A 23722-nucleotide genomic window follows, 5' to 3' on the forward strand; every position below is an offset into this window, starting at 1 on the left:
TTTTTTTTTTTTTTCTCTATTCTGACATCGCTCCGTGTCAGAATAAAGAATAAAAAGACACAGTGGGGGTTTCTCTTCTTGGCGGCCAGGAGCGGGGGGCTCCCAGAGCGCCCGGGAGATTTTTTAAATTTTTTTTTTTTTACAGCAGCAGAGCCGCCGGACAATAGGAAACTATTGGGCGGAGCTAGCTGTCACTGCTAGCTCCGCACAATCGTTTTCTATTAACTTTTTTCTACTTATTTCACTCTTTTTCCGCTCGGTGGCATTCGGCTATTCTCTCACTGCTGTTCGACATTCACTCGGCTGCCCTCGGCAGCTTTGTGAATAGACCCCTATGTATCTACTTTTAACAACCTCCCCTTCCCCTCCAGAAGTACATTTTCTTCTACTTTTCTTCACCTTTTCTTCCCTCCCCACAACTCCGTTAAGCTGTACATGAGCAAAGAAAATACCCAGTACTTTTAGGTATGGAGGAGCATGTGACTCATTCCCATTTAACTTATGTGACATCATGGGTGCTTGGTGATAGGCCCAGCACTATCACAGTGTGGTGAGGAGAGACCTCAGCCCTGTCCTATCTCTAACTAGGGCAACCTGGAGCTAACATAAGGCTACTTTCCTCACACGCAGCAGCAGAATGGAGCAAAAGGTAAAGGCGAGTATGTGGTTCTAAGGAAAAGAAACATTGAAAGCAACCTGTAGTTTTGCTAGATTATGCCAATCTAGATAACAGAAATTAAAGCCCAACTTCAGGCAAATTTAAAAAATAGTTCCCCAGCAGTGGTTTTGAAAATAAAAATAAAAACAGCTTTGACTGCAACACTTATCACCTCTCTGGTACTACCCATACCCCACAGAAATTAATTTTTGACACTAGATGACCTCAGTCTTACAGGTTGGATGACTCACTGACCCTAGAAGACTTAGAACATCCAGGGAGTGTGGAGTGTCCTGCACCCGCCACCTAAGGGGCACCCTGCACTCACAATAATGCAATGATTGAGTCAGTGCCTCTGTCTGTATCATTGAGGATCACCTACTGCCAGCGGGTGAACATGTGAAAAGGACCCCGTGTGTCATTTGACCGGTCTGAAGATGAGTATATAAAAAAATACAGCAGAAAGCCTCCAAGAGTAATAGCAGCAAGGTTTAATAAAGTTATAATATACAGTATGATCTGTAGTTTTTCAGTAAACTGTTTGTATATTTTTAAGCATTGTTAACTGCCTCCGGGCCGGCCGTAGTAGAAAAACGGCCGGCCAGGACCTTCCTCGATCTGAGCGGGCGTCTCTAGATGTCCCGCCCCGCCCCCCGCTCAGGCGCAATGCTGCCTGCAGTGACCCATCTGCTTGTCCAATTGACAATGTTGCATCCAAAACACCAGTCCCAGTCATCCTCCGAAGACAGCTGCACTTCTGGAATCAAAGGTACTGTTTTGTTTACCTTTTGTCAAGCTTCCTGTACTTCCTGATCACTGAACATTGCATTGTGTATAATTCCTGGGGTTAGCCAAGTACCAGAAGGTCTGCTTGGCTTGGAGGAATGGGGTCATACCATTCCCCCAAAGTGCTAACCATTCTTCTACAGATTTCTACAATTCATTCCCAAATGTTTTATTTTACAGATTTGGATCACCTTTGCTCCAGTGGCTGATTTATCTGCGAGCTTCTTTAACTGTTCTCTGGATACTATTAACTATCTTTCCCTTGTCTACCTCATTGTATCAATACCAACTGGTTTTTTTGCTTCATGGCTCCTGGACACTCTGGGATTGAAATATGCCGTAAGTTTTATTTATTTATTTTTTACTGCTTTTGTTCTCTTATAAACCTCAATGGGGGGATGTATCAAGGCTGGAGCAGACAAAATTTGGAGCAGTTGTCCATGGCAATGAATCAGATTCTCTCTTCAGCTTGTTCGGTTAAGATTTCAAAATGAAAGAGAGAAGCTGATTGGTTGCCATGGGCTCCAGTTTTGATAAATTCCTCTCAATGTCTTTTCACATTCCACTTAAATCTAGTAGGTAAAGCTGAACTGCAGCATAAGCAAATATGCAAATATTCTAAATACAAGAAGCCTGTGTAGTCTTATTTAAATCTTGGTATGCTTTGTGTATTTCTTCCAGATATGTGCAGTAATCCAGTTTGAAACTTTGTCTCAGTGGAGGAGCTTTTTGTAATAAAGACTGGTCACTGCTGCTTTCTCTCTATGTGCAGGGTGACTGGTCTTGTATCCGTCCCACTACTGTAGTTTTCTGCAGGTAGCCTGTAGTGGGTGGGCCTGCTGATCCCTCCCGCAGCTTTGGGATATGCATTTTTGGCACAAGCTATTTGCAAAAGAGTGATGATGGTTTACAAAGGTAATTGGGTTTGCAAATGCATTTAGTGCACACAAAGTGGATTTATGGCTATTGAGAAATATTTTTAAATGAACATTCTTGTGCCTGGAGTTCAGTAGTAAGTGTGTGTTGCAGTAAATACAAGCACTTTTAGCTCTTATCATGGCCTATAAGATCTAGAGTATATACAGTGGATATAAAAATTCTACAAACCCTGCAAAATGCCAGGTTTTTGATATGTTAAAAAAAAAATCAGAGAAAGATAAATCACTTCTAAAATAAAAATCTTACATTAACATGGTTGCATAAATATGCACACCCTTAAACTGATTTGTTGAAGCACCTTTTGATTTTATGACAGCATTCAGGTAGGAGTCTATCAGCATGACACATCTTGCCTTGGGGATCTTTTCCCACTCTTTGCAAAAGCATTCTAAATCTGTCAGATTGTGAGGGCATCCCCTGTGCACAGCCATCTTCAGGTCAACCCACAGATTTTCAATTGGATTCAGGCTCTGGCTGGACCATTCCAAAACTTTGATTTTCTTTTGGTGAAGGCATTCTTTTGTTGGTTTGGAGGTATGGTTTTGGTCGTTGTCATGCTGAAAGGTGAAATTCCTCTTCATATTCAGCTTTTTAGCAGAGGCCTGAAGGTGTAGGATAATGACATGACCCTGTACTCCCTGTGACATTTCCAATCAAGAAGAGCTGACACATGTACAGGAGGAGACTTTATAATCCTTGTTTCTAGTCACAGGTCCCTCTTTGCAGGCTGTTCAGTAAGGAGAATTGTGTACAAAGAAAAACAAATGGTGCAGGATAATTATATGACCCTGTACTACCTGTGACATTTCCAATCAAGAACTGACACATGTATAGGAGGAGACTTCAGAATCATTGTTGCTTGTCACATATCCCCCTTTGCAGACTGAGCAGTAAGAAGAATTTGTTTAGCTGTCTTAGCAGTGTAGCTTTATTGCTTCCAGTCATCCCAGCCAGCACTGAAATTAACCCAGTATGCCTAATGCAATCTTCCTCAGGCTGTAAAAAGCCACAGTTTGAAGAAATTTGAATTAGTTATATCGTGTGCAGGAGTACTAACAATTATGTCATGATATGTTATTGTGCTAGTTATTATTACTACTAACGCAGGGGCTTTGTGCTTTTATAGAGCACGCCCTAGCAAGATTTAAATATGCAGACTTCCAGCTGCAGATTCTGAGACTGGAACCGGCCACTGAATCTTAGTCCCATTTTAAAACTATCCTGTGGAACAAAGTAGTGCAAAGTCCTTCACTCTTAAGTGGTTAAATAGGGTCTGTCATTAACATGACAGTTCAAGTGGCTGTAGCAGCCATACCTGCTCTCAACAAAGGCCACAGTGTTAGTGCAAAGCACTTGAAATGATAAGCTTGAAAACACAGTTTTCTGTAGCTGCCCTTAATGTCATGGTGTGTTAAGTATTTAAAAGTGCGGGTAAAATAAAAGGCCGTATCAAGTGGATGTGATGTTAGCGCACTTTAGTGCTGATTCTGTACATACTGTAAATCCATTTCATCCATCCAGTGCTTGGAATTCCTCTCCTGGAAACACAATAATTAAACATTTAATTACCATTTTATTATGTTTAATTAATGTAGTAAGTCATGAAATGATCTGTAAAACGGTAATAACTCGGTAATAACGATAAGTATCTGAGCGTTATTAGAAGGTAAACATTTTCAGCCATTTTTACAAACATTCTACATATTATATCTATATATAGATATATATATAGATCTATGTATATCTCTATATATATAGATCTATGTATAGATCTATATATACTTCTATATATATCTCTATATACTGTATATATCTGTGCTTTTTCCTATGGGACTCCCACCTGTGTCCACCTTGGTCAATCCATCCTAGCCTGTTCTCTATCCGATTACCAGAAAGAGAGTTTCAGTATCTGTTGGCATGACGTGGAGTTTCTGTGGAGGAATTATCTTGGTGATATGCCCTATCTATATATATCTATATATGTATATATAGATAGATATATACATACATACACACAAATGATCTTCAGTCAATAAATTCAAAGTAAAGCAATTAATTTGTGAATCCTTGATTTTTGATTGATGTAAAATTGATGAAAATAACATAGCATGCTTTAGAAATAATCCTAAATCTCTAGGTCTGTGGCAAAATCATCTTCAAGTCCTGCACGGAGAGAACAATAATGCATGTTTTTGTGTCTGAACATATCTATTCTTTCAGCCTGCTTTACCATAATAACAGCTGATTATACCTCTCTTATGGCTCCAATGCACTTCAAACCTTGTGCTTGGACTGAGCAGGAGCCCATCAGCTTGTTCCTTGTGCTTTAGAGGTAGTGATTATAAGCCTTTACGTGGCCAATTACTTTAATTTGTAAAGCTGCAGTGTGCTCTAGGGTTGGGTTTGAGCTATCTCAACAATCATTAAAAAGGCAAAATAAACACATTCCAGAGATTATCCTTTAATATGTTAAAACAATCACTTACTTTTATACTTACCTGGTACTGGTCAAAAGGCTACTTCCGGTATGTAGCCACAGCATCATGGCAAAACGTGCATGTGACAGTGGTACCTTCTCCGCTAATTAGTAGAACTTCCTGTATACATATCCTATATCACAATACAGCACCAGGAACGGAGCTGCCATTTATATTTTACATACAGATCAGGGTAAGGACACTATAACAATGCCAGGAGTGCTTACAAAGATCACCTTAGCTGTGTAACTATTTGCCAGAACTTCTGCTTTAACCACTTGAAGACCAGGTGTTTAGACCCCCTTCCTGGCCAGGTCACTTTTCAGTGTTCAGCGCTGCAGTACTTTGACTGACGTTTATTCCGTCATGCAACGCTGTACTGAAATGAATTCTATACAATTCTTTTGGGGACAGATAGTGCTTTCTTTTGGTAGTATTTAATCACCACTGGGGGTTTTATTTTTTACTATAATTAGAAAAATTACAGAAAATTTAGAATTTTTTTTTACATTATGTTAAAATATAAAAGACAGGGTCACGTCGAGTAAATAGACACCAAACATGTCAAGCTTTAAAATTGCGCGCACCCGCGAAATCGCAGAAAACTACCATACCCAAAATTGGCCATAGGCGTCACTTTAAAAGCTTTTACCGCTCATCAGTTTAGTGTTATCAGTGATTGATGGGCCTAGAATTATTGCTCTCAACTCCAACGTTCGCGGCGATATGTAACATGTGCGGCGTAATGGTCGTCTTTTTTGCACGTGTGCGCTTTTTGCTTGTTTTTTGTTTTTTTATTCTTTTTTATGTGTAACTTTAAATTTTTTGGGGGGGAACTAACATTTTTTTTTCTTTTTTTTTTTTCACTAAACTTTATTGCTATCACATACGGGGGCTAATAAAACCCCCCTATGTGATAGCAAAATATGTGACAGGTCCTCTTTATGGAGACATCAGGGGTCTCCAAGACCCCTAATGTCACCTAGGACCCCCCAAAAGAAGCTGATGAAGCACAAATCTGCTCCATCAGCTTCTTTCCAGCTTCTGAAGCTGGAGAGTGACACAAGAATGCGGAAGTGATGTATTATACAACACTTCCGCATTCTTGCAGAGGAGAGGGGACCGGAGGGAGCTGGTGTAACGATCTCCCTCTGATCCCCTGTGACACAGGTGACATGCTCATCCCGGGTTCGCACCGGGTACAGCCGAGCCCGGGATCAGCGGGACAACGGCAGGGGGGGGCCGCGGAGGGGGGGCGATCGGCACCCCATACACACGATCTCACCCCATACTCGCTTGTATGGCAACAGGCATCGCTGCCTGTTTTTAAATAACAGCCATTTCCCGCACGCCGAGCGGCGCGCGAGGGGGTGTGTCTGAGCGGACGTCTAAAGACGCCCGCTCAGATCTAGAGAGCTCCCGGCCGGCCGTTTTTCTACTATGGGCGGCCCGGAGGCAGTTAAGCTGCCCATACATTATGTATGGCAAAAAATTATTTTCAGCTCTTGTTACTTGCATAGACACAGATGTGGAAAATTGTGTTCACATTTTCTGCAGAAGACGTGTATCTAAACCTCTGTTTTTAACCTTAGCGGTGAGACAAGTTTTTTTGCATGCTGGCTGGCGAGTGTGCTGGGAAAACTTTTTGCTGTTCAACATGGCACTGGCGCAATGCACATTGGTAGGTTTGGTTTAAGAACAGAATCTTCAATCTTTTGGCAGATAAAACTGTTCACTTCATGTTCAGATTAATTTGCTATATACAAAGCAGACGTCTTTCCCCCTTGCTGGACAAATTTTAAATATTTTCTGTAGAATACCTCTACTGTTTCTCACAGATTTCATGTACTATCAATTCTGTCGAACTGGTTATTTTGATGAGATCCATCAACGTGTTTTAGTATGTTGCTACTTGTATATATTATTCATGCATTATAAAATTCCTTCTCTTGCAGGTGATTCTCAGCTCTTGGTTGAACATGTTGGGTAGTATAATACGCTGTCTAAGTTTGGTATCATTCATGAATATAAAGTGGAGTCCTTTGATTTATTTATTTTTGGGCCAGAGTGTTTGTGCAATGGCACAGCCACTTGTCCTATTTGTACCTGCCAAACTTGCTGCTGTGTGGTTCCCAGAGCACCAGCGAGCTACAGCAAATATGGTTGCTTCCATGTGTAAGTACATTTAACAGTTTATATTCTTTTCTTTTTCTGTTTCCTGATATGAACTATATATTTACCAAGCTATTACTAGGTCAGTTCATTTACCTTACTAACCTACTGGCATGTGTGTTTTCTTCATTTGTTTTATCTGCCTAATCCAAATTGAAGCCCAAAACATGGATGATAACTCAAACACATCATTTCAGACTGTTTACAAAGTAACTTTTTTTTTCTATTTTACATAGCAAATCCATTTGGCATATTTTTAGCAAACGTATTGTCACCAGTAATTGCTACTGAAGTTCATTATATCCCAATAGTAGTAAGTGAAACTGTTTTGTTTTTATTCTTAGTAGCTGTACACTCAATATATTTTATTAATAGTTAACTGCTGTTATTTATTTTTAAGATTGGAGTCTATGGCATATCTGCTGTACTGGCCTGCTTATTAGCAACAGCAGGAATTTCTGCTAAAGCTCCTCCAACACCACCATCAGCCAGTGCACTACATTCCACTTCTGAACCATTCTTTGCTGGTTTAAAACAGGTATGTGGCAGGGTCAAGTCTTTTTAGTGGATGGCGTCATTTAGGAAAACTAAAGCTTGTACAAGATAGCAATCTGATATTTCCTTTCAATGTATTGCATTAAAGAATCTTGAGGGTCTTACTTGTTTACTTGTCTTACTTGTTTACTTTTCTTTAAATACAGTGGGGAACATTTCAATTATTTTGCTCAACAAGGTTATGCGAAAGAGGAGCAATGAGACAGGTTAACTATAAGATTATTGCTGAAAATGAAGCAGTCTTATTTGCAATCGATTTGCATCTAATTTTGTAACTAATTTGCTTCATAAATATCCCCAAATTAATGTTTACCAAAATTGTCCTCAAGTACCATTTGCTGTTTTGCTACTCTTATTGCAGGTAAGGTAATCAGTGATAACAACAATATTCAATGCTTGTTGGCATCCATGCACAGGGGCATAGTGTGGGAAGGGCCACGGGGGAGGTTGCCCGGGGCACAACATTTTTAGGGGCGCTGCAGGCCCTCCCGTACCAGGCCCTATAGGGAAAGCAGGGGGGCCCAAGCTCAAGTTGAAAGTTTCTGCTGCTCTGGAGCTCTCTCCTCCCTGCTGGGAGCTGGCTGGGAGCTGGCTGCAAGCTGCGGTCTGTGTACCCCTGCAATCTCTGCTGCTCTCCCCCATCTGTATTGGCAGAGGCAGTGGAGATTGGAGGGATCCAGCTGCTAGCGCCCAACAGAGAGGAGAGAGAAGTGGCAGCAGTGTCAGGATGCCGAGCAGGACTGTCAAGATAGAGAACGGGGGCGATGCCAGGTGGAGCTTCAGGAGGACAAGCGGAGGATCAGCAAATATGTGTAATATTTGCTGATCATTCTGTGTACTGAGCAAACACCTCGGTGTTTGTAAATAAATGAGGACATGGTAAGCTTACTATGTCCCCAGTTATGAATGAACAAGAAGTGCTACACCTCACTTTCTGTTCATTCATGACTGGGGGACATAGTAATCCATGTTTCTGAATGGACAGGAGCAGCTTAGTAAAGAGGCTTCCTGTCCATTCATAACTGGGGAAAGTACTATGCCTTCTCAGTTTGTGAATGAACAGGACATTTCTTTACTGAGTACTCCTGTTCATTCAGTGCTGGGGCTGTAGAAAAAGAGATTGAGGCCTCTGTGTCCTGAATCTTTTTCTATTTCAAAAGGGAAATATTTGTAGACCCCTAATATTTCTCTGAAGCCCCCGACAGTTAAGTAAAAAAATAATAATAATATTCAAAAATAATAACAAAAAAATAGTTATCCCCCAACACATATAACTGGACACTGACAACCCAAGCTATGCCACCACCCATGCAGGAGGGCCACTGCCCATGCAGCAAGACCATATCATTAAACAAACATAACATCTGCTTGTCCTAGCTATTAGCTAAATGCAGGTTAGTTCCTGACTAACAAGGTGCTTCCTAGTGGGCTCCCTAAAGCAAACAAGCGGCACTTGTATCTTTTTAGGGTTCTCATGCATTTTGCCCAGCAGTAGGCTCCCACAGCAGAGAGAGCAAGAGAGCCCCAAGCATCATTCAGCTCAAATAAATAATGGCCTGAGGACAGCTGAGACTAATAATAAGTTCTGGTTACCAAGTAAGATGTGGACCAGGAATGGAAGCTTTATCCCACCCAAATCTCTACAATGTCCCTGGGCTCCAGGACCCAGACCAGAACCTAAAGTGACACTAAACTCAGGAATGAAATCTTAAAAATGCATTCAAGTACCTTAACTATTAACAAAAATGTATCTTATTTGTGCATCACTCGGCTGTAGATCCTCAAATCATCTCTGAATTGGTGCTGACACTGTCCTTCCTTCTGGAAGGTGGCTACTTTTGTTCCCCATGGTCCCTGTATGTGTTGTAAAGTAGCCACCGCTCCATGCTCACTCCTGTGATGGACTGCACTCTCAATACATCGGATGCTGCACCGGGGCCTGGGGGGGGCGCAGCAGACCCAGGCAAGGTAGGACAAGAGATGGTGTGGGGGGCAGGCCGCCGACTGTCCGTCAAGCGTCATTTCCAAACGGCCGCACGGCAGTGAGATCAGAGTGAGGCAGAGCAGCCTGCAAGTGAGGCAGTGCTGGGGCCTCGGCCGGGAGGACCCAGCAAGCAGTTTCCTGAGTACACAGCCTGCCGCCTCTCCCAGCTATATGGTGTTCCCGCTGCGGAGGAGGAGGTGAGGCTTTTATCTTCTGTATGTGCCTAAGTTCTGTCACATGATTTGTAGTCCTCTACAGAAATGCAGAATAATTTCATCATTTATAGACAGTATTTGCTGGAAATTGTAGTCCCCTATAGCCGTTACTATTCTGCATTTTTGTAGAGAGTATTGCTGGGAGTTATAGTTTTCTATATCCGTTACAATTCTGCATTTTTGTAGACAGTATTGCTGGGAGTTGTAGTCCCCTATAGTTGTTACCATGCTGCATTTCTATATAACGTATTGCTGGGAGTTGTAGTCCTCTATACAGTAATGCAGAATGAACAGACAGTGTCAGCACAAATTCAGAGATGATTTGAGGATCCACAGCCGAGTGATTTAACTCTTGAGTTTAGTGTCACTTTAGAATTCTTATAAAACACACATTTTGGTTTTGGACCTACAAAATAATAGAACTTTTACACATTGGGGCTCTTGCACACAGACGCAAGAGGGCTGTACAGTGCACATGCCGATGTATTTCTCTTTCCGGGAGTAACAGGTCCACTGTACAGCTGGGTGCAGCCAGCCTGTAGGAATCAATGGTAGGCTGGCTGTTTACATGCGTACTAGGACTGAATGCAGAGGGTCTGAGTTTGGTGCATAGGTTTCTTGAATTAGATAGGCTTTAGGGTACATTTGTTTTTTGGTTGGTTTGTCACATTAAACGGTACTTATGGATCCCTGTTGAGAAGACAAATGTTAGATTTTAAGTATAAGTCCACTTTAAAGGAAACTTTTCCTAGGGGAATATGGGTGCTACTATTGCTGATTTCCTTCTGAGCTCTGGCTGTCTCTGGTTTCAGCAGAATCAATGACTCAAACAAAAGCATGCAGCAAATGAAGTGAGAATGCCTTATGTGCATACTTGTTCCTAGTCAGTGAGTTTTTTGAAGAAGAGATAAATAGTGCAGGCCTCCCTATTTTTCAGCAAAGGTTTTCTTTTAGAATACTACTAACTGTGGCTAGGATTAAAAATAAATTTGGTTGGATTGCTCATTCGTTGTATAGATGCTACATGCCAAGGAAAGCTATTTCCTAGAACTGATGCCTGCTGAGATTAGCCTTCAGATGTATGTATTAATGTGCTGTAACATAGTGGCATTTACTATATTTAATATGTTTTGCAGCTCTTGAAAAATAAAGCTTACATTATCCTAATGATTTCCTTTGGATCTGGCTTGGGGATCTTTACAGCATTTTCCTCATTCTTGGAACAAATACTGTGCTTCAGAGGATATCCAAATGTAAGCAATGTTGTGTTTTTTCCTTCCGCTTATTTACTCAAGTAGGATGTTCAGTGCTTTGAAGCTTATGAAAGGGCCAGTCCATATTAAAGTGCAAGGCAAAGTTACTGACCTCTGTACCTCAAGTTCACCTTTCTTTCCCTTCCCCACACCTTCGTCCAGGTGCCAGGAGGAGGAGAAACTGTCCTGTAATCTATGAGACCTTCAAGTCATTACAGGGTTATAGACTCTCCCACTATCAAAGCCTTGGTGCTATCAAAGCCAGTGCAGTCGCATGGTGTGAGTAACCTGCTCCTTCATATCAAGAAGTACTGGGTAGTTAATTTTTTTCTAGTAACTGAACGGAGCAGCAGGGGAGCAAAGTGAAAGGAAGAATGTGCTCCTGGGGAACGTGGGGGAAGGAGGATTAAAGCAAACTGTTGCGTTGCCTTTACTGGAAAAGACATGTTTGCTTTAAGGTTCTCCTTCCTATACTTTACTATTCAAAAAAAGTTGGGACAAAACAACCTCATCTGCCCCAAAATCAATATGTTACATAGTTAGTCACTTAGTTAGTCCGGTTGAAAACAGATACAAGTCCATCGAGTTCAACCTATATATGTATGGACACCTTTATTTGTGCTGGCCAAATAGTTATCTGATGTGCAATTTCTGTTTTAGGTTAGCAAAAGCATTAGTTCTGAATTGCTGTATGACTTAATGAGATAAAGAGTAGTGATGAGCCGAACACCCCCGTGTTCGGTTCTAACTCGAACTTTCGAACATGGAAAAAGTTCTAACTCGAACTTAGAACTCAATGCAAGTCTATGGGGGTAGAACTCAGAAATTTAAATGTCCCCATTTTGAAGCCTTATATGCAATTTATTGGCCATAAAAAGTGTATGGGGATCCGGGTACTGCCCTGGGGGACATGTATCAATGAAAAAAACACTTTTAAAAAATACAATTTTTAAAGGAGCAGTGATTTAACATCACACATAAGTCCCACAACCCTTCTCTTGTATACACATGCACGGGTGTAAATGGTAGTACCAACTGTCAGACTGATGGGCAAGATGCTTAGGCAATGTTTCTATGGTTTCATTCACTCTGTTTGTTCATTTTTTGTAGTATAAATTGGGGATTCACCGAAATGTCAGCCTCCTCTGAAATTACAGTGCATGCATGGTTTCCCTTCTCCCCGCTGGGCGCTGCTCTGTGTCCGCTCTGATACAGCGCAGCGTCCAGCAGAGAGGAGAGAAACTGTCAGGAGCTGAGCACGGCGCACCACCCCACTCAGCCTCTAGTAATAGATCACAAGAGCGGTTTGTGGGTGGAGACAGCTGTCACTGGACACCGAACCGGCGGTGAGGGGGAGAAGTCAGCTGTCAAATGAGACCGAGCTCTCCTCCCCACATCGCCCGCTCAGCCTCTAGTGACAGTGGAAGTCAGGATGGAGAGCGGTATACAAACATTCAGTAATCGCTGAATGTTTGTAAATAGCTGGACATAGTATGAGTTACCATGTACCAGTTATGAATGAATAGGAAGTGATCTATATCACTTCCTGTTCATTCATGATTGTGTACCTAGTAACTCATACTATATCCACAAGTTATGAATGAACATGGGCACTCAGTATAGGGGATTCCTGTTCATTTATAACAGGGGCTGCAGAAAAAGATCTCTTTTTCTATTGTAAAAGGGAAATATCAGGGGTCTGTTTAGACCCCTGATATTTCCCCGTAGCCCCCAGCAGGAAACTTAACCCCTTCATGACTGAGGCCCTTTTTTCATTTTTTGCACCCATGTTATATTCCACATTTTAGGCCTGAAAATGACTTAAAACCCCCCAACATTATATATTTTCTGAATGCCAAGACCCTATAGAATAAAATGGTGGTAGTTGCAAATTTTTATGTTGCGCAATATTAGCGCAACTCCTTATTAAACCCCCACATTTAGTGAAAAATTTAATTTAATGACCCAAAACACAACAAAATACCAATTTTTTAAATGACATATAAAAGATGAGGTTACAACGAGTATTAACGATACCCAACATGCATAGGTTACAAATTGCGTGCGTCCGTGAAACGGCGAAAAACTGCAGTACCCCAAAAAGTCAATAGAAGACGCTTTACATTTAATAAAAATACCCAGTATGTTACATGTATATCCACATTGTGCACTTTTTTGGTGTTTTCTGCAATATTCTATGTACTACTATGCAAAATAAAAAATAAAACATTTTTGGTAAAAAAATAAAATAAAAAATGAATAAATTAAGTAAACAAATAAAATATAAAATAATAAAAAATACAATTATTCAAAAAATGTAAAAAGGTTAGAAAAAAAAAATAATTTTCGGTTTCAGTCTGACATTTTTTTTGTCTCTGACATAATTTTTGTCTCATGTGGAACAGAACAAGTCAATAAATAAAATTGGCACTTTGTATCTTTACTAACACTAGTTGTTTCTGAAATCATCACTGGTCAAATTGGGGAAAAAAATCTATTTTTTCTTTTTGCCGTTTGCATTTCTAGAAAAATAAATTATTTGAAGAAAATATTACTAAAAGAAAGCTTTTTTTGATGCATACACTATATTGTTGAAATAATAAATGGTTTGTGTTCTTGTTATTTTACCAATCACGCATAGTGATGTGTTAGATATTTTTCATTAGAAAACATACTGTATATCATGTGTCTACTATAGAGCCTTTACAGTACTTTCCAAATAGTATGTTCATACCTAAAGCAAGGGTTTCGAGGTTAGGGTCACTGAAATATCCTTTCCAGATCTCACATTTTTGAGAGTTACCTTTTGGAGTATAAGTTAAACTTTCTAAATGCTGGATGGAACTCACCTCATCTCTCAAAGGTGGTCCGTGGGAGTTGGGATGCTTTCCTGGCCCCAATTATTGGGTCCTAGTTACTGCTAATTCTAGGTTAGGATCTATAAAAGGGAGGTCCAAAATTCACTGGATACCAATCTTTGGTTTAAGGTAACACTGAAGATGGAAAGCATGATTAACAAAATCAAGCATGTCCTGTCAGTAGCAAACCAGTTTGGGCACCTCCAGAACACGTGGATGAGGGCGTAATGATGAGTACGTGAGAATAGTCGTACATTCTGAGGGGGGAACCAATACACCCTGCGTAGCAGGAATAAATACATAAGTCTTAGGGAGGGGGATATCAGCATCTGAGGAATTCTTTGCAATGCTTCAAGCCATTGCCGATCCATAAGTAATTAAAGTGTTATATATTTTACATACAAGACCTTTCTTAAAGTGAGAACAAGATATAAGTGAAATCAATTCTATTTTGTGTACTGTAAGGCCAGTAAGCTTTTGTAGTTTAACTATTAAAAGCATGGCTGAGCTGGAATGGAAAAATCTAAAATCAAAGCATAGATCTTGGAAGATTAAACTTATGGGGCTATTCTCATAGCTGCCGAAGGCAGCCGAGTGAATAACCAAGCCGCAGTAAAGTGAGACGATTTCAGCAGAACATCTCCTGATATCAAGCCGTACATTGGCTGCACTTCGGGTCCTAGTTACTAGCTCTGCATGTTCGGCTGAGCCAAAGTGCAGAAGGACTTCGACTCAGCTGATCCAACATCTGGATCGGCTGAGCTGAAGCTCCGGCAGCTCACTCACTGCCGTTCGCCCCTATTCTCATAAGGGCCAAGCGGCAGTGAGTGAGTAGCTGAATGCCGCCGAGTGGCATTCGGCTCGGCTATTATCTGTGGTACCGAGCATTACATAGCAAATCAATGAGAATAGTTAAAAAAAAAAAAAGTGACGTCAAGGCCGGCTCCGCCCAGTGTTGTTGTTTAATGACAGTTCAGCGTCCCCAGGTCATTTGGGGACGCTAATCTGCCATTACAACTGGGCGTTACAACAAGCCGTTCGCCCCGCCTTCGGCTGCTGTACAGGCTATAGTGACTAGCCCATACAGCAGCCCTTGAGTTCGACTGAATCGAAGGGCTCTGGTGGCCAAAGAGAGCCGAAGGATCAGTCAAAGCTACGGCTGGATCCTTTGGCTCCTTTTTGAATAACCCTCTTAGTTTGAAGTTGCTGGAAGTATCTGAGTGTATCAGCAAGGCATAGCTGTGCTAGGTGAGTAATACCAGCATTCTTCCCCAAGGCTGAGCCTTCCAGTTCTCCTCATAGTCCAGTCTGAAAGGCCGTTTGCTCACTTTTACAGTAAATATGCCAATATAGAATTATAGTGTTACTAGGGATTGGCTGTAGAGTTACCAATGACAGACAGCAAAGTGGAATCTGTGTGGGAATGTTTATATTGAATCTTGGCAATAAAAGCATGTCATTAAAAAACATGCACACAGCATTTGTAATCCTAAACTTTTCAACTTTGTCTTGCAGTATATATCCGGCTTGTGTGGAGCTCTGTTCATCCTTGCGGGGGCTATTGGAGCTCTGATATTTGGCATTTATGTTGACCGGACCAAGAAGTTTATCGAAGTTGTCAAAATATGTTTTGCTTTGACAGCAGTGTCGTTATCAGCATTTGCTGTGGTAAGTATGGTTGTTACAAATGAAACTCTAGAACAGTGGTAGCCAAACATTGTCCCTCTAACTATGGCGAAACTACAAATCCCACCATGCATCTGCCTCTGGAAGTCATGCCTGTGGCTGTCAGGGTCTTGTAATGCCCAATGGGATTTGTAGTTTTACCACAGCTGGAGGGCCAAAGTTTGCCTAAGCCTGCTCTAGGGGGGATTTATAAACCATTCGCACAGTGAATAGCTATGAGAACAATAATAATGTGCTGCAATCCTTGTTTGAATAGCTGTTCGCTGTTCAAACGGTTTATAAGTCACCCCGTTGGTAACATGCATATTAAAGGAAAGTCTTCATGTAAGCATTGGTTGTTGTGTATAAATTATGTTTTAATTTAAATAACCTATGTACTACTTTTAAAAGCTGAACACAGGCTACTAAATGCTGATATGAACCACTTTAAGACAAGAGAACCTAGCTGCCTTTAGTGTTAGTGAATGAATTGCTATAGAATGCCAGCCGTGGTTTAAAACTACCAGTACACATGCACTGATAGCCACCAAACCTGCCAGTTTTCCATGATCTGATGACTGTGGTAGGTCCCTGATACCACTGGTTGCTGTCTGTGAGAACAGTTGATCAGACAGGCTAGTGAACCTATCCTAGATCCAGAGAAATCATTCCCAATCCATATTATGTGCAATTCAGAAAGGATGATCATGTTTGTCTAGTGCAGAAACCATCAAAAAGCCTACGTTTTGGAGGATAAACCTTCCTGCAACCAGAGCTAAGGAAATCACCATTTGTTTTCCTTCTAAAACTGAAGCTCTGAAAGTTAGCTTGGCATTACATAGAATAAGATTGATGGGAGGGAAAACCCATTCTGTTCATGGCAGGAAACCAGTACAAGAATCAGGTTAGTGAGGTCTAACCAGAAATGTAAGTTGTCATTGGGAAACACATATTCCGGAATACGTGCACTGTCTTTTAGTGACAATAAAACAGTGCTGCAAATGAGAGTAAGCAGGTAAACACAAGAAACAAACAAACAAACAAACAAACAAAAAAGGTAACGATTAGCTAACATACAACAAATCAGGACAAATAACAATGATCTAGTGGAAAAGCAAATTGTGTAAACCTCTGTGCTGGCAATGTAAGAGCAGGACGGGGCTAAAACTAGCAGGTCAGGTAGGATACAGGACTACAAGAGCAACAAGAAAAAGGGTGAAAGGTGGTGTGATTGCAGGAGAGCTGGAATATAAAGACTTCAGCAGTGAGGTATGGATTTATTGCAGACATGCATAGAGTGCAAGAAGACACCTGTTGCAGCTATAGGAATCACATGCAGCCAGCCATTGGAGCACAGTGCCACCAGAAGGTGAAACTGGGAAATAATGGATTTTTGGCAATGTTGCATTATTTGCTGATAGGAATGAAGAGATCACCAATCACTCAGTTGAAGGCAGATTTGTATTCAAGTAACACTAAACTCAGGAGTTAAACCTTAAAAATGCACCTTAACAATTAACAAAAATGTATCTTATTTGTGTATCACTCACCTGTAGATCCTCAAATCATCTCTGAATTTGTGCTGACACTGTCCTTCCTTCTGGAGGGGGGCTACTTTTGTTCCTCATGGTCCCTGTGTGTGTGGTAAAGTAGTCATCGCTCCAAGCTCACTCCTGTGATGGACTACAATCTCAATACAAATGAGTAAACTAAACATGAGATTGTAGTCTATCATGGGAGCGAGCTTGGAGCATTGGCTTTTTTAAGGTTTAGCTCTGGAGTTTATTGTCAAAGGGTAAAAGGGTTTTGTTTCCAACATGCTTTGCGACAGTATCTGACCAACAGAATTGTTTTTATACCTAGATGTCAAATTTCAGGAACCAGCCTGTTCTGTTGGCAGTCATATGTTCTGTGCTTGGCTTTTTTTGTTTTGGACAATATCCCATTGCAATGGAGCTAGCAGTGGAGTGCTCCTACCCAGTTGGAGAAGGAAGTTCTACGGGTTTGGCTTTTATTTCTGGGTAAGTGAGACTGTTATATAAGCTGTTCCACAGTGACATTTTTACCTGTCTGTTAATGACTGCCCATAAACAAAGAGCAACCAATGTTTCATACTATAAATAATACACAATATTTACTATCTTACTATAAATGTATGCAGTGGCTATTTTACACCGTTAGAAGCTGGAGGGTGGCTACTTTTCTTTCCCATGGTCCCTGTGTGTGTTGTAAATTAGTCACCGCTCCAAGCTCACTCCCGTAATGGTCTACAATCTCGGACGAACTACCAATCCTCAGTTCTAATATAATCTCGGAAGTTAATTCAAACATATAGGAGCATTTTAAAAAAGGAACTTCACTCCCCACTTCAGATTTGTTTGACCTGTCTTACCTTTTGTGCAGCATTGTCCTCATTCCCCTGCCGAGCTTTTCCAGCGTTTTGCCACTTCAATCTACCGTTCAGGGGACACATTCTGGGTCCTGCACCGCCAGCTCGGTCCTCCTCAGTTATTGTTACCCAGCTGCCTCCTCTGGGTTCAGACAGGCAGCCCCTGATGATGCATGCCACTCTGTGTCCTTACACCTGAAGCTTCCTGGAATATGTGATGAGGATGTTCCAGGAGGCTGTTGGAGTAGGACACATAATTCTCACCAGGCAAGAATGGTGACGAGGGACGGGGCCAGAATCTTTTTTCTTTTTAAAAAAAAAGTAAGCTAACAGGAAAAAAATACATTCCCTTTCAAATCTCAGAAGAGGGGAGGGTTGCAGTGGGTAAGAGTAAAATTTTAGAATAAAGATCTGCTTTAGGCACACAGCATGGCAGGCTCCTGGTTATTGCCACATACAAGTACCAAAAAACATGTACCCTTTGGGGCACAGGTCAAGTTGGATATGAGCTTTAAAGGGATGGGATAGATACCAGAGAACCACTGCAAAATGTAAATCTTCCCTAAAAAACATACCTGTTTAGAATATAGACGAGGATAAATATGATACCTGAACAATGTTTAGGTATTCAGGAGTACGTCAGGCTCGTCAGAAACTGGTTTGGCTGCCAAGTAATCCCATCACAACTCAATACAACTTCCAAGCTTCAGGGATTGTAGTCCGCATACATGACTTCTCTCATTAGGTTCTGATGAAGTGGGTGTTTTTTTGGACCCCTGAAATGCTTTGGCTGCTCTACTTGAATGTCCCCTGACCGTAATGGAATAAAGTTGTATCTGGACTATTTTAATTGGTGTGGAGCTTCAATTCCTACCTCTACCGTGTTCACTGTTGAGCCAAGGATACTGTGGAGATCTTTTGGCTTGTGGAAGTTGCCTACCCGTTAGCCAGATCACACATATTCACATCACTTTACCACTATTGAATGAGAAACACCAACAGAATAACCACATGAGTCTAGAGCTTTCTTTCCCCTTCCAAGTATTTATACCAATGATATGACTGTGGACTGTTAGACACATTCCATGCTGTCTATCTGCTGAAAACCCGTCCCTGTTCTCCTACTTTTTGCTCACTGTTATGCCAACCATAGATATAAGAGGCTGGCTTGACATGCACGCAAGATTGAATCGTCCTCCAGCCATCTGCTGGCTACTCTATAAACTTGAATACAGGTATTCCTCACTTAACGACCAAGTTCCGTTCCTACGACCAGGTCGTTAAATGAATTGGTCGTTAAGTGAGGAACTCTATACAGTACTGTGCTGCATTAGTACAGTACTGTATAGTGTTGCAGATGTACAGTACTGACCAGTGTACTGTACATCGGGCAATAAAATACTTAACAAGACCCGCAGTGAAGAACGGAGTACATCACTTCCTCCGGCGAGACGTCACACAGCCGCTGCCACGTTCCCGCACGTAAGGTCGGAGGTCGGGCGTAAGTGCGAGTGGTCGCAAAACAGGTAAGTCGGTAAGTGAGGAATGTCTGTACTCATCTTAGACAGCTGTGTATATTTTTGCTATGCAGATAATCTGGAGAAGGAGAGTGGCATATGCACACACCAGCAGTTTCCCCTGTCACATAATGGTTTTGAGGAGTGCTCGTTTAAGGCTCACTGTTGTAGCTTAAAATGGGCTTTCAGGTGCAGTCCAGTGCGTTTTTATGTGTTTTGATGCGTTCCAGTGCATTCCAGACCAGAGAAAATTAGACAAGCAGTATTTTTTTTGTCTGGACTGGAACCCAGAAATACCATAGGGATACATTGGGATGTTTTTTTGGTCCAGGATCAAACTGTTCTGGTCTGGACATGGTGTGAACAAGCCCTAAATAGTACAGTATCGTTTTGCTTAGTGCTTTTGTTCCTAGAAACAATGTATTGTAGACAATTAAAGAGGGTCACAAAAATTCCAAGAAAATTGTAGCTAAATCGCTAAGCAAATGATTTATTTCATTATCTGGAGATAGCTACAGAATGTCTGGCTTTAGTAGCTAAGCATGTTATTCAATGTAGCTGCTGATGACCAAGGCACACTGTGAATCCTTACAACATATGACCTCTAGTGTCTGAAAAGAGTGTATGTAAGGGAGCGTATATTCCATCCAGTGCAGTGCCTAGCCTCTGTGTACTTACTGAAATGGCAGCATCCAGACTCCTGCCACAGGAAACTAACTTCTAGTGGCCTACAAGTGTCCTTTATTTAATGGACATGAAGTTATCCATACCCATCTTGCCCTGCCTAACTTCTTTCCTGCTGCCAAGGGATCTCTGACACATCCCTACACATGTGTAAAGGGCTTTTAATTCACTAGTTTTCCCTGAACTCTGTCTTTGGTTCCTGAGAAAGGTGAATTGCACTGAATTCCTACATTGGGGTGGATACCCATGGGATAGTTGCCTAATATTGATTTTGGATTGATAGACATCCCTTCCATCAATATAGGACCTTTCATGAACTTATTACATTGGTCATTGGTAAATTCGCTTTCCACTGCCTTTAAAAAAGATTTGAATTACTTGATTTTACAGTAGATTTGTTTTAAAACAATTGTGAATAAAAATTGGAAATTGTTGTTTTTGTATCCCAAGTCAGGTCCAGGGATTAATCTTCATGGTGCTGCTTCAGATGCTTGCCAAGCCCTACGCTGCTCCTCCGCTATCTTCATGTGGCGTGAATCAGATAGAAATATATGACTGGTCAAGTATGTTGTCATTTTTTATATCTTGCTTTTTGCGTACATTGACTGAGGGAGACATATTCTTATAAATACTGAACTCCGCGAGAAGCAAATATTGTCTATATACAAGAGCCAAGTGCTCTGTGTATTTCTTCCAGATCTGTGCAGTAATCCAGTGTGAAACTTTTCCTCTGTGCATGAACTTCCTGCAATAAAGACCGGTCACTGCTGCTCTCTCTTCTTGTTCAGGGTGACTGGTCTTGTATCTGCCCCCTCCTGTAGTTTTCTGAAGGCAGTCTGTAGTGGGTGGGGCCTGTTGCATCCCTCCCACAGCTTTGATGTGTTTACAAGCAATGCACAGCAAAGTGATGATATCACAGTTAGTTTTACAAGGTACACAAATGGTATTTATTCACTTTGTAGCTATAGAGGAATGTATTTAAAGTAGTATTAAACTCTCCAATATGTTTTCAATAATGAATCCAGATTAAAGTATTTCTTTACATTGTTGTCCAAACACTAATTGATCATTAAGTGTATTTTTCATGCAATCAGCGTAAGTACCTGAGTTTGACTTGGTATCAGCTTCTTGCAGTCCCTGTACAGCATAACTCAGACTGGGGTAGGGAGAAGCAGTAACAAGGATCCAGTAGGTTGTACTATAGTATTTATGTGCTAACAAGGTACATGCTGATAGGAGTATACAGAAGAAAAATCAGGGAGATAAGCTCATCTGTCTCCTGCTTCTCCTTCATTGTCCAGTTACAGGCTAGAGAAGGGGAAGGGCAAGAGCTAGGCATATTACGGTACTTATCTGCAGTTTGGAAAGCTCAGGTTCCTTTCCCTGCCAGATAGGGCTGTGCCATGTTGCAGAGCTTTGTAAACATGGACCAAAATCCAAATCCTTTGGCAGGTAATACAGTTCCTGTATACAGTATGAATTTCACCTGTTTGCCTGGAGTTCAGCTTTAGATGATCTTATATCAGCTTCTTCAGTTTTTAATCATTGGTATGTCTTTTCTTTAAACAGTTTCAACTTTAGTAATGGCTGGTTTATGCAGCATCGGCGCTTGCCTGGTGATCATCTTTTTTCATACAGACTACAAAAGATTAGCAGCAGAAGCAAATGCCGAGGAAAGTGTTATCAACATAAATGATGGCAATGAACCACAGAGGTAATATAGGCTGCAAAGTTATGAACCGAAGACCAAACAGACAATTGGACCTGGTCCAGGCAGAATTTGAATATAGGCTCAGAAGCCTGGCACAATGTCCGTAACGGGGCATTTGTACAAAAGGAAACGATCACTGACAGATCTTTAAAATAGGATGACGGTAACAGATGGTCATTTTAAATCTAGTTCTCGTATAAAAATCATGTTTTCTGATAGGTACAAATTTTCTGCTTGAAAATCTGTTTTTGGACAGTTTATTTTTGAAACGTTTTCTTTATTTATTTGTTTTACACAAAACTACACCTAAATGGATTTTGTCAAATGGTTAATGTTATGCCTTGCACATAGCTCTAAGTGTGCCATGGGAACATCAGCAGGGTTTTCCTTGCTCCATCTGCTCAGTAAGGAGCTTAGGGAAATAAAAAGTCAGTGATTTACAGAGCTCAATAACATCCTTTACGGTGTCAATAGGTGCAATGTCTGAAACTGCTCAGTGTGACATGCACAGAGGCCAAGTGTTTTTACTATCTGCCTTGACTTACAACACTGATTTCCCTTCATTGTGTAGCAGATAAGAGCTGAGAAATGTGTGGCACCCTGGGGCACATATTGATCAGTGAATGTGAAGGCCACCCCTATACACTCCAGATCAGCAACCTCTTTGCAGTAAAGAGTGGGCTTTTCAGAGCTCATTCACTGGTTAGGAGTGTACAGGACATCTGGGGGTGTGCCAGTGGCCACTGTGATTACAGCCACAGGTTCTGCTCTATACAAAGCTTAGACCTCAGAGAGTGCGCCAAGATCCCAGGACGGGACCTGACTCTTCATGGCATCGAGTCCAACATCAGAGCTTGTATGGACCAAGTACAACTGGGCCATCACTATGCAACACCAATCTGGATACAAGCAGGCTAACCCAAGAATAGTAAAAATTGTTCCGTAAAAATATGGTAATGTCAAATCTTTTGTTTATTGGTTGATTAAAACTGATTATTGTTGTGGCTTTGACAGGAAGAAATCCAAAATCTGCAGACTTTTTTTTTCTTATAACTTAATGACCCATCAGGTAATCCTGTTTACTCCTGCTATGAATATCTTGCTATTCAGGAGGAAAGTGTACCAGAATGTGCTGTTTCTTTTAAAATATAAAGACATTTATAAATTTGTTCATTCACCACCCCTTACAGTGTTCACTGACTTGGTAATCTCTAAGCTATGTGCACTCCGTTTAAAGGGAAACTACAGACTGGGGTCGGTTTTATATTCGCTTTTTGAATTATTGTTTATACACTTTAAACTGTTTTTTTAATGCATTTATTTTAAACAGGGAATGCATGTATATGCAGTAATGTGGTTAGAAAAGGAGTTGCTGTTTGCCCAAACGTATCCAAATCATTTGTAAAAAATGTTTCGCATTAGGCAATATAGCATTTGGTAAATGAGTGTGCGTGTATAGTTATTAGGGCTGTACTGATACTTTGAGTACCAGTGCAGATACTTGGCATTTTCACGAAAACTACCAGGGTTGCAGCTGGGACCTGGCTCTGGTGTTCCACCACTGTCCTGAAATCATTAGTCTGTATTGTTTTAAAAAAACTGTCACATGACAATAAACAAAAATGTATCAGTATTTGTATCTATGAGTACTTGGACAAGTATAAGTACTTGTAAAACTGGTATCGGTGCATCCCTTTATTTATATTTTTAAAACCAAAATCGTACATTAAGATGTACAAATCCCACAAGCTCTGTATGCTCCTTACAAATGACAGCTGCCTCCATACTTTTAAATTTTTCTCTAGTCTAGTCTTGGAGCTCGAAAAGTATCTGTATTTGTACTTGTACCGAGTACGATA

General features: G+C 41.0%; 1 protein-coding gene across 1 annotated transcript in view; it reads left to right on the forward strand.

Moving 5' to 3' along the window:
* The window catches only part of MFSD7 (major facilitator superfamily domain containing 7), a 32729-nt gene extending 10818 nt beyond the window's left edge, over positions 1-21911 (forward strand). The window contains exons 2-10 of the mRNA XM_018568146.1: positions 1625-1783; positions 6816-7035; positions 7269-7345; positions 7433-7570; positions 10923-11039; positions 15413-15565; positions 17426-17583; positions 20603-20715; positions 21722-21911. Coding sequence (XP_018423648.1) covers positions 1625-1783; positions 6816-7035; positions 7269-7345; positions 7433-7570; positions 10923-11039; positions 15413-15565; positions 17426-17583; positions 20603-20715; positions 21722-21870 — 1284 coding nt within the window. The 3' untranslated portion in view covers positions 21871-21911. The remainder of the gene's footprint in view (positions 1-1624; positions 1784-6815; positions 7036-7268; positions 7346-7432; positions 7571-10922; positions 11040-15412; positions 15566-17425; positions 17584-20602; positions 20716-21721) is intronic.
* The last annotated feature ends 1811 nt before the right edge of the window (positions 21912-23722 follow it).

Source organism: Nanorana parkeri, unplaced genomic scaffold (genome assembly GCF_000935625.1).
Source record: "Nanorana parkeri isolate BGI_ZX_2015 unplaced genomic scaffold, ASM93562v1 scaffold1144, whole genome shotgun sequence".
NCBI classification, from domain to species: Eukaryota; Metazoa; Chordata; class Amphibia; order Anura; family Dicroglossidae; genus Nanorana; species Nanorana parkeri.